This window comes from Myodes glareolus, chromosome 12 (assembly GCF_982192425.1).
Source record: "Myodes glareolus chromosome 12, mMyoGla1.1, whole genome shotgun sequence".
Lineage (NCBI taxonomy): Eukaryota > Metazoa > Chordata > Mammalia > Rodentia > Cricetidae > Myodes > Myodes glareolus.
Genome location: NC_142037.1, coordinates 83,084,560 through 83,096,757, shown reverse-complemented (window position 1 = coordinate 83,096,757; position 12,198 = coordinate 83,084,560). Strand labels below are relative to the sequence as shown.

The 12,198-nt window shown below is 42.7% G+C and overlaps 1 protein-coding gene across 1 annotated transcript in view; it reads right to left on the bottom strand.

Moving 5' to 3' along the window:
• Nucleotides 1-12,198, bottom strand: part of Tm9sf2 (transmembrane 9 superfamily member 2) — a 48,184-nt gene that overhangs the window by 34,666 nt on the left and 1,320 nt on the right. Inside the window, exon 2 of the mRNA XM_048421728.3 lies at nt 338-405. Coding sequence (XP_048277685.1) covers nt 338-405 — 68 coding nt within the window. The remainder of the gene's footprint in view (nt 1-337; nt 406-12,198) is intronic.

The following is a 12,198-nucleotide window of genomic DNA, read 5'->3' as shown; positions in this document are numbered from 1 at the left end:
TGGAACTGAACCCGTGTCCTCTGGAGGAGCACATGTGCTCTGAGCTACGGAGTCATCTCGCCAGCTCCAGAACAACACGTGTTACCTCAAAGTGCTTTGAGCTGGGTGTGGTGTCTTCTTGCAATCCCAACACTGAGAGGCTGAGACGGGAGATTTGCCAAGAGTTCGAAGCCAGAACGAGTGAGACCCTGTCTCCACCACCTCTACCCAAATCTTTAGGCCCTCAGCATTTAGGAAATGAGTATAATTTATTTCTGTGGGGAAATTAAAAGTTCTAAACACAGAATTTATGATGCGTCACATAAAAGTTTACACAAAAACCAGGCAGGAAACTTACGCTGTATATTCATAAGGAAGAACAGATTCCACGGAGTCGAGTCGATTAACAAACAGCTCTATCTCAGCCTGAAATGAGGAAGCATAGGATTAGAACATTAACCCTGAAGACAGCACAGGTCATGCTCTCATAAATATTAAATATTAAATCATTCTCTTATAAATATTCAATTAATGAATTATATGCATTTAAAACATACCTATGTAACTTATACTGATGTGTCTCCAGTATTTCTAATGCTTTTTAAGCTCTAAATTATCTATAATATTAAATAAGGTATTTAAAAAGCATTTTTCTCATTGTTTTAAAAGTCTGATTTCTAAATTCAGCAGCTTCATTCTACAGCATAGAAGTAGTTTCTATTTCTAGGGAAGGAGAGACGGTTAAGAGGGTGCAGTGCTCTTGCTGAGGACCAGAGTTCAGTCCCCAGCATCCGCCAGTTCAGCTCACAGCCACATGTCAGCTCAAAGGATGAGGCGCCCTCTCCCAGCGTCTTGGAGCACGCGCGCGCGCACACACACACACACACACACACACACACACACACACACAGATCCTAAATTAAAACAAAATATATCTTTTACAAAGTAATTTCTGTTCCACAACAACCAGAGCCAGTCTCAACAACCAAACAAACAAATAAACAAACATAAGAAAACTTTTGCTAAGCACACACCTTTAACCCTAGAATTCGGGGGGCAGAGCAGGTAGATTTCTAAATTCGAGGCCAGACTGGTCTACAAAGTTAATTCTAGGTCAGTCAGGGCTACAGAGAAACCTTGTTTCAAACAAAACAAAACAAAACAAAGCAGCAATTTCTCCCTTAAAACACACCACAACCAAGAATGCTGCCACAGTGGTTGGATTTTCTCAACTAACCACACTGTAAATAGAATCCTACCCATTATGTGCACTCTTAAGCAGTCAAGAGACGACCACATGGTCTAACGTAGCAGGACCGTTGCGATCAGTGGAGAATGACGCGCTACAATTAGTAACCAGATCAAGTTCAACACAAATGAGAGGGAGAAAGGCAAACTCAACCTCTTAGGAAACATCTTTCCACTAAAGCTTTCAAAATTGCTCCTAGATATAGATGTAGCTTCCCAGTAAGCCATCTGAGTCCTGAAACACTTTTGGGGCTAACCAAATATTGAGACAAATATCTTCATTGAGTCAAGACTGCTGTGGCTACCTGTGGATGAGATCAAGAGGATGCCAAGAATGGCATAAAGCCACACTGCCGTTACGATTTCACCAGTACTCAATACTTGCTACTACCCCCCACTTACCAAAAAGCAAAACAAGATAACACAATGTGCAATTTAACAGGCCAATAGGGCCAACAAGACAGCTCAGCAGGGAAAACTGCTTGCTCACTATCCGGATCAACTTCTGAGGACTGTCCCTGAATTCTACATGCCTCCCCCTGTCATTAGGGGAAGAGTAAAACAGAGCAGATCAAAGTACAGATTGTGGGTCAGACTGCCTGGGTTACAAACCTTATCCAATCACTTATGAACTGTGTAATCTGGGACAAATTAACAAGTCAGTTTCCTCATGGATGCTTCAGTTTCCTTATCGGCAAAATGGTGGTGATATTCATCTTGGAGGGTCATATTTAACGTATTTTAAACAGTGCCTAACAGAATGATAAGATACAGACAAAAAAGACTGATACTACAAACAGGTAGAGAGTCTAATAAAATTACTGTGTTCATCAGCTAAACTCCTAAAGGCAATATTAACCTTTGTAAACAAGTTTCACAGGCAAACTCTATACTTCCACTTAAGAAAATAGCAACTCAAAAGTCACACTGGCGGGCCCAATGTAAGTCTCTCTGCATAAAAATATGCCAATGGTCATCATCAAACAAGATGGCGGGACGTGACAGTTCTGAATCACAGAATGTTTGAGTAATTAAAGACAAACACGCAACCACTGTGAAGGCAAAACTTCCAGCTGATGGCTTACTTGGTTAAAAGACTCTTTACTAACACTGCTATAAAAAACACCTGAATTCAAATACTCTAACATCTAGTAAAGAAAGGAAGGTCTCTAAATCTAATTCAGGCTCACCTCCAGATTTCTTTCTCTAAGACTTTCTAAGTTTTCAGTTTCAAAACCGGCAGACCTACAATGCGATCTATCACATAACGCAAGTCAACTACCATCATTAGGCATATCCTTTCCCAATCTTGTCTTGGGAAGCTAGACTGCCAAGGCTTAAATCCTCACTCTGACCCCCACCTGGATGGATAGGCAGGTTCCTTTCTCGTGTCTATGTTTTCTCGTTTGAAGAATGAGAACGATAATCCCGTTTCCTAGCAGTTTTTGAGAAGCCTCAGCAATGGCATGCCCAAGGTAAAAGCTGAGGGCTTCCTACTGTGCAGCAGCGTCCAACAGAACTTCCACGACAGAACGTTCTTCATCTGCACTGTTGGATGCGACACCCTCTAGGCCATGGAAGCTACTGGGCACTTAGGTTATACCAACCACTTAGAATGTGGTCAGTTATTGGAGCTGAACAAACTGAATTCTTAACTTGTATTTAATGATAGCTAAAGTTAAATGGTAATAGGAGGCCAATGGCTTCTAAATTGGACAGAAGTAATAGAATATCAAGCTGCTTGGTGCCATTTATATAAATAATCTCTTTGTATACTTAACATTTTCACTCCAGTCACTAGAGCCTTTCTGTTCCAGAAAAAACAACCCTCATTTTATTAGTCCATCCCAGGGCTGCAAACTTTTCCTATAAAGAGACAGAGAAAGCCATTTAGGGCCTGTAGCACCCACTGGCTTTATCCCCGTGGTGTAAAAGCAGCCCAGACAACTGGGAACTGAGGACATGCCTGAGGTCCAGTAAGCTGAATGCTCTTTAAAAAAATCAGATGTTCACGGGATTCTCAATCATTACTAAATAATTTTCTTCTTTCCTCCTCAACCACCTAAAAGCATAAAAACAATCTGTCACTTGAGAGCCAGCCTTCTGAGAACAGGCAGTGAGCTGGGCTGGACTCCCTGTTTCCCTGGAAGCCTCAACTTTAGACGAGAACCCCGAAAACCGAAGGTTGCAATCTTTTCAGTTACCCATCTTCACCACGCCAGCTGGTTTTCCTAGGCTCTGCTACACTCATACACCACTTTTTTTTTTTAAAGATTTATTTATTTATTATATATATAGTATTCTCAGTATTCTGTCTGCATGTATGCCTGCAGGCCAGAAGTGGGAACCAGATCTCTTTACAGATGGTTGTGAGCCACCATGCGGTTGCTGGGAATAGAACTCAGGACCTTTGGAAGAGCAGGCAGTGAGTGCTCTTAACCTCTGAGCCATCTCTCCAGCCCTCATACAGCACTTTTAATAGATGTGTCATCAAGCAGAACTATAGCATACTTCACGGTTCCTAGTATTATAAAATGCCAAAGGTCCTTTTCAGCAACCTCTTTCTGTCCCTGTGTAGAATTCTTCAAAGAGACTCGTTTCTCCTGTGTGTTCTACCCAAAGCTAAATGCTCATCCTCAAGTATACATTGCTTCTTTTCAAATATTCTTTCTAAATTTGTTCAAGGCCAAATTAATTTACTTTATTTAGTCCAAATAAACTTAATGGACTCAACCTTGTTCTCTCATATAACTTGTTGTTGGAACAGGGTCCCATGAGCCTCCCAAATGCTTGGGATAACGCCAGGCCTCCCATTCTGAAATTGTCGTTCTGTTAACGTTACATTTACTACAGCTCCAACACTACCAATTTTATTGGCATTTTTATTACAGATCTATTATTACCATTAAGTTAAAACATTTCCTGTATTCTCCTTGTACCCACCATTCTACAGCTACCCACTTCCTTAAGCCCATACCTGTCTAAATTCCAATCTAAAACAGCCTTAGAAATCAGGTTTACTAGTTTTGTTTTTCGAGACAAGGTTTCTGTGTAGCAGTCCTAGCTGTCCTGGAACTAGCTCTGTAGATCAGGCTGACTTTGAACTCATAGAGGTCCGCCCGCCTGCCTGCCTCTGCCTCCCAAGTGCTGGGATTAAAGGTGTGTGCCATCACCATCCGGCCTAGTTCCTTCTTCTAAAACTGTACACATTTTTTTTTCTGAGTTAGGGTTTCGTTATGTGTTGTAGGAGGGCTGCTTGCTTGTTCCAGGCTGCTCAGCCCCGAAACAACCACAGAAGCTGTATTAATTAAATCACTGCTTGGCCATTAGCTCTAGTTTCCTTTTGGCTATTATATCTTAATTTAACCCATTTCTATTAATCTGTGTATCGTTACATGGTTGTGGCTTACCGGCAAGGTTAGGTGTCTGTCTCTGGTGGGGCTACATGGCTTCTCCTGACTCTGACTTCTTTCTCCCAGCATTCAGTTTCGTTTTCCCCACCTAGCTCTGTTCTGCCCTATCACAGTCCAAAACAGCTTCTTTATTAACCAATGGTATTCACAGCATACAGAGGGGAATCCCACATCAGCTATGGAGCTAAAGCTGATTCTGAACTCACGATCCTCCTCCTCTACCTCCTAAGTACTGAGATCACTGACAAGCGCCATACCCCTGGCTCAGAGTAAGTCTTTCACTAACTCTACCCGCCAGGAAAGTCTCTGTTTCTATAACAGTGTCATTTAAACCAATTGTTTCCACCTCAACACATCTGACTCTGGTGCTCACTACGGTTCACACTGGTTCTTGTCCCACTCTCAAAAATTATGTGTATCTTACTAGTTTTTGCTAACCGTGCACTTGGCATTTTATCTAATACCAAACCCTCCATTAAATTGACCTTCTCTGGCAACTTTTCCTTATCTAGCAAAGTAGCCTCAAATTGTACACATAGGAAAGATGTTAATAATGCCTCTATGCAGTATGTGTTGGCTCTGCTTTGTGATACGAAAGTCTGTAATTATCAAGAGTTTTCCATAAAAACTTCTAAAAACAGTATTCCTCACAAATCTTCCACCTAAAGACAAAGCTCATTTTACCACTGCACATAAGTAAGAAGTATGAGATCAGTCTGGTGAGAGCACAGCACCAGACGGTTGTGGGGAAAAGATAGAGGCCGGAGACACGACTCAGGAGCACATGCTCTTCTTCCAGGGGAGCTAAGTGCAGTTCCTAGAACCACTCGGGGTGGCACACACCTGCTTGCAGAGCAAGCTCCAGATGATCTGATGCCTCTGCTGGTCTCTGCAGGTACCCATGGCACATACCCACACATTAAACAATTAAATCTTAAGATTTTAGGTCCAGTCTCAATAAACATGCGATCTTGGACAATTAATAACCTTGAATGTAAAGACTACATGAACAATAACAAAAGAAAATGGTATATACAAAAGATGGTCCATAGCTCCATAGCTGACATGCAATTATAAATTAAATGAATAAACATGTATACTTGTTGTCTGTTAGTTTGAACATCCTGAGCTTGGATAGCGATCTACTAGTACATGGATAACCCTGGGTTTCTGCAGGAGGTCCTGCAGCAGTAGAAGCAGCAATGACTGTACATGCTGGGTCATTGCTTCTGTAAAGTCATTGATCAGATCTCAGCTATTCAGTGAGTTTCTTAAACTTTTCTGCTTATGATTGTAGCCAGGAAAGCTTTTACACAATACTGAGTAGTGGGTACAGAAAATAGGAATATAAATCAAACATTAATTGACAAAACAATTATTTGGTATAATGTAATTATGTCAATTACTGAAAATGAAAGCAAATTTGCATGCTCATAAGGGGAGGTGCTTGTGATTTTTAACATAAAAAATAAATTCTGGGGGCTGGAGAGGTGGCTGAGGTTAAGAGCAATGGTTGCTCTTCCAGAGGACCAGGTTCAGTTCCTAGCACCTATTCAGCGGCTCGCACCAGTAACTACTGCTCCAGGGGAATCCAATCCCTCTTTTGGCCTCTGTAGGCAGTGCACGCACACAGTGGTGACATAACTGCATATGTTAGGGAGAGTTACTGAGTCTCTCTGAGGTTTAATTTTCTCATTATTAAAACAGCAAGCACTATGAGTGGCATTTAGGTAATGGGCGTGGTGAGATGAATATGCTCAAAATATATAAACGAATGGAAATGTCATATGTATTTATTGTACACTGTATGAAAAGCCACTGTGGTGGAGTATGGTGGTGCACACCTCTAATCCCAGTGTTTAGGAGGCCAGCCTGTTCTGTGCAGCTAGTTCCAAGCCAGCCAGGGCTACAGAGTGGGACCCTGTCTCGAAAGAGAAAATCTTGCTGTTCTACAAAAACCCCAAATGCCAAGGGCACACTGAAGATGCTGCCTTGATTCACAGGACCTATGCAATATCAGCCAATGTTCATCTCAATTTCAGACCTACTCCCAAGAGCTCACTTTTAGGAAGCTGTGCTGGGGAATTGGGCCCTTTCTTTTCTGGCATCAAGTCTTCAAAACAGACTTATCCAGGAAGGAAAATGGGACTAAATATTTAAGTTTTCCTATTAAGTTTGGCAAGAATGATTCTATTCTTGTACTTAAAGAATTCTTCTGTTAATCCCTGGGGGAAAATTGTACGGCAATCTTTTTCAATCTAATTTAGAGTGCAGGGTGTCCCTTCTAAATCCATCTTTCCCAGTCCATGTTCCTATTTTCTGTCTCAGTCCCAGCTGTGGTCAGAACTGTTTTACTCCTTTAGACACAGTCGAGCTGCAGTGCTCTTTGCTGCGGCCTTTATTCTGCTCCCTCCCACTGCCACCATATCAGCTCCACCTAACACCTACAGTGGGGAAAGGGCTCAGAGGAGGCCCAGCTTTGTAGAAGGATCAAAGCAAACAGCCAGGCAGTCATAAAAAGGTCTAAAATACAATAGGGAAGGCTACAGAAGAACCCATTGCCTAATGTTAGAGAAGTTAATGCAGATGCAATAAAAAAAAATCTTAGTAGGAAGTTAAGTTGGAACTTGTGTTACAAGAAAAGGTGGGAGTGTTTTATTGTTCACGGAAGTTGATGTATTTACTCAAGGCTATTTCCTCATATCTCTGAAAAATAAAGTTCCAATTTCAGAGTGTATCAAAGAATGGAATATAAATGTGACCATGGAGCCAGTGATGTGTACACTTGTAATCCTAGCACTCAGGAGGCTCAAGAGTTCAAGGCCAGCCTCATACATTAGGATTATAAGGCCAACCTGAACTATATAAAACCCTGTCTAAAAATACCCTAAAAAGAAAAAAAATTCAAAATGCTTTACATAAACACACAACTTTTTGGGGGGACTAACATCAATTCTGGAAGTCTTGGTTCCCAGGAGGCAGAGCAGCACAGAAAGAAAATGCACAGGGCATCCCAGAGTGGTGAGAAGCAAGAGCGGTGGCGTCACAGTCCTAGGCTTACCTGCTTTTTGACGGAACTCTTACTGCCTCTGTGAACTTGAATGAATTAAGTGTATACTCACTAAACTGTACTGAGTTTCCATTCTTCCCCATCTAAAAATCCCAGAATGGTTATGGAGATTGACTGAACACACAAATGCTACAGATGGCAGTCATCATCATTACCAGCAGAGGACATCTAGGAGGCCTGCCCTTTATGGAAATTGTTCTTTCCATAAGCTAAGCTCTCACTGTGCAGCCCTGGCTGGTCTGGAACATGCTATGTAGGTACAGCAGGCTGGCCTCAAACTCAGCTCTGCCTGCCTCTGTCTGCTGATCCTGGGATGGAAGCAGTGCCCCACCACACCCAGCAGTTCACCAAACAGCAACAGAGAAGGAAGGATCCAGTGGCCACAGGAACTAGAGCACTTACTAGAAGCCAAGGTGGCAGATGTGTGTAAGGAAGACTGAGAACAAGCCGTTTAAAAAACCCAGTGTGAGGCGGGCAGCACAGGTCAGGGAGTTCCTGGAGGACCCAGGGTACACAAGTAGGTTTACTCTGCTGTAATGTGGCATGCATGTTTGTGACTTTGTTTCGTGTGCTTAGCTATACAGCTTTGGAAGGAAGAACTGGTAAAATGTTTATTTACTGTGGTTAACTGAGTCTTCCCAACGCCAATCCTGAAATACCACCCACATACTCCTAGGTTTCCAGAAGGTAAGAATCCACACTTTTATTCCAGAGAAAACTACGAGGGTATGAAACCAAATGTCAGTCAGTAAATGCTACCCACTTAAAACAATAAATACACACATAAACTGATTTTTGTTTCAGTACTTCAAAATCTTCATATTACTTCAGTCAAATGCTAGAGACAGTCTGCTCTACTCAGAGCAACACACAGGCCTGCCTTCTTAAATCTGACTCATTCCATGTTTGAAGGCAACTAAACTGAAACAATCTACAAAGTTTCTAAAAATAACTCCAAGGAAGGAAGGTTAAATGTATGACTGAGAAAGGTTTCATTTTATCAGGGCTGCTGAATTGTGTTTGAGCTTTGCCGTTGTTAGCCACTAGGGGGTAGAGTTGGCCATTTTTCTTTACAGTACAGGGAAGAATTTCAATTTTTCTTCTTTAAATTTGTGCGTGGTGTGTGTGTGTGTGTGTGTGTGTGTGTGTGTGTGTGTGTGTGAGAGAGAGAGAGAGAGAGAGAGAGAGAGAGACCGACCGACCGACCGACCGACCGACCAACAAAACTTTTGGTGGGACCCAGATCCCAGAGATTGAATCTGATTGTCAGGCTCATTGGCAAGTGTCTTTTTTTTTTCTTTTTTGAGACACTGCCTCTTTAGTCTTGGAGCTCATTATGTAGACCAGGCTGGCCTGGAACTCACAGAGATCCGCCTGCCTCTGCTGCCCAAGTGCTGGGATTAAAGGTGTGCGTGTTCCACCAAAGCTCAGCCCCACCAAAGCAAACCTCACTCTAAAGAATATGATCTCTCCAATGTTTTGAGAGCTTGTGCTACTTTAGTCCTTAGGTCTGAACTGACATTAAGGAGCCAGATATTGACAGTTAAACCCTGAAGGTGAACTGTCACTCACCTTCACTCACTCCACACGAGACTGGTCCATGGCTATCCAGACACAGCAGCTGACTGAGTCAAGACTTTCATAATGGTGGAAACTGCACAGCTCACCCTGTGCAGATCCACTCACTCTGATCATACAGTCACGTATCCCTCCATGGGGGAGAGGCTACAGGAACAGAACCCATAGTGCAGGCCTTTGTTGTTATGGTCTTAAAACTAACAAAATAAGGCACAGAAGTGAGGAAGGAAAATCAGACATCTCAACGGCACTGAAAGCTATGCATGAAAAATGTTTCTGTCAGTGGTTCACAACCATCTGTACTCCAGCTCTAGTGGGATCTGAGTCCTGTCCCCTCAGGTGGTCAGGCACAGAGACACACACTTAAGAAGGGGCTGGCAAGATGACTTTTAAGACCACCGGCTGCTCTTCTGGAGGATCCAGGTTCTATCCAACATCCACAAGGCCCTAACAAGTGCATGTAATTTCAGTTCAAAGATATTTGATGTAGACTCCTGGGTACACAGCATGCACGTTGCATAGACACATATGAAGACAAAACACTCATACACAGACAATAAAATTTACAGCCAGGGAGTGGTGGTGCATGCCTTTAATCCCAACACTCGGAAGGCAGAGGCAGGTGGATCTCTATAAGTTCGAAGCCAGACTCGTCAGCAAATTGAGTTCCAGGAAAGCCAGGACTACACAGAGAGACCCTGTCTTGAAAACCCAGAAAAAAACCAAGAAGTTAAACATTTAAGAATATACAAATAGGAGCTGGAGAGACAGACGGCTCAGTCATTAAGACCCAGCACTGTTCTTCTATGGGTCCTGAGTTCAATTCCCAGTACCAACCCATCTGATGGCTACAACTAACTGTAACTCTAGCTCCAGGGGATCGAACACCTTTGCCTCCACAGGCACCCATACTCATAGGGATCTGCACACAGACACACATAATTAAAGGTAAAATAAATCTTAAAAAAAAAAAACCAACAAAACAAGGCACAACTAATTCCTGCTAAGTACATTTCAACAAAACTAATTACAACGTAAAAAACTGAAACCAATCAAAATGACTGACAAGCATAAATGGTTAAGCAAGCCACAGACAGCATACAGTTAATAAAAAGCTCCCGTCTCTAACAGAAACAAGAATGCACACATCGTGATCACACAGGTATTTAAATGTACACACATGTAATGGTATTATGCTAAAATAGGGTAAACCAGGACAATTCAGTATTCATGAAAGCTAAGATCATAAATCAGAAATTAGAGTAACATAAATAGGATTTTATGTTCAGTGGATTCCTGTTTCTCTGCCAGGAAATTAAACATAAAACTGTTGTTGAGACAAGGTCTCTCTTCACAGCCCTGGCAGTCCTGGAACTCATTATGTAGACTAGACTGGCCTTAAACTTAAGAGATGAGTTTGTCTCTGCCTCTGGGATTAAAGGTGTGCCCAGCCACAAAGGCTTATACAACAATTTTAAGTTGACAAAGTATCCACATCCTCAGTCTCAAGATCCATCCTAAGTGAATGCAGGACGAAGACTGGAGGACCATTCTGCACGTGCTCCACAGGGCGATAGCTGCTTCACTCTGAACACATCCAGTACAAAGACGATGCTTCCTCTAAGTCAAACACATAAGAAGCAAATATGACTTGTCCCTGTGCTATAGAGCAGAAAAAGCAGAAATACCAGAAACAGTATTGAAGGCTTCTCTGCTCACTTCTGATGTTTAAATAAGTCCCTCTGTCCTCTTAAGAAATGTGGGGTGGGTGGTCTGAACCTTCTGCTCTCCTGTCCCAATTCCTGGGTTGAAACAGAGACCCTCAGGTAATGGTACTATGAAGGAAAGCCTTTTAGGGGGTGACCAGGTCTGGGGGGCAGGGCACACCCACCAAAGTTTAGTATCTTTGAAGCGGCCTAAAGAAGCTCTTTCATCCTTTCCTCATGAAGACACCTGCATACAGACCAGAAAGAAGATGAACCCCCACCAGACCCAGACTCTGTGGGCACCTAAACCTTAGCTTTCCAGTCTCCCAACTGCAAAACGAATCTGTCAGGAAGAGAGGGAAGGGGTACTCAAAACAAGCAGTTGCCATCCTGACTGAGGTAATAAAAATTTCACTATGCAGAATACCTCCCCAGTGAGAGAAAAAGGAAGAAGCTTAGTTTCTCCTCACCAACAAGCTGGAGGGAGACCAGCAACACAGAGCAGCTGAAGATCCGGACATTCAGAATATGATGCCTTGCCTAGTTTATCTCCACTCTATCAAAGTTAAAAACCTCAAAGGACCCAAAAACTTTTCACAAAGATACTTAAAGACCTCATGAGAGAGAAAAAAAATTATTTGGCTTGTAGAGCACCTATAAATTCCTTCACACTCATCTCGTCCCAAATGCTCCCTCATGTGTTCTTTGGGGATGTGGACACACCTTCCACATCAGACCTCAGCAATCTCTCCATAGCTTCTATTCTTCAGGGGTGGCTAGAGGGGCCGGGAACATATGTTCCTCTCCAGGCACTGTGAATACAACACACATCCACTCACAGGCTGGGAACTGAGATATCTAAGGGACAAACCTAGTGTGCCTACAAGACTGGATCTCAGTATGGTCTGAACGCTCCACAAGCAGGCAGAAGCAGAGTACCACAGTTAAATACTGCGGACTGTTAGCCTGAGGCAACCTTACAGACTCATGGGCTTCTTTTTTTTAAAGATTGATTTATTATGTGCACAGTGTTGTGCCTGCATGTATGCCTGCAGGTCAGAAGAGGGCAGCGGATCTCACAACAGATGGTTTGCTGGGAGCTGAACTCAGGACCTCTGGTAGAACAGCCAGCACTCTTAACCAGATTCATAGGCATTTGCACAGCCACAGGTGGGTTTGTTTCTTCTGAAAACTAATGTGATTG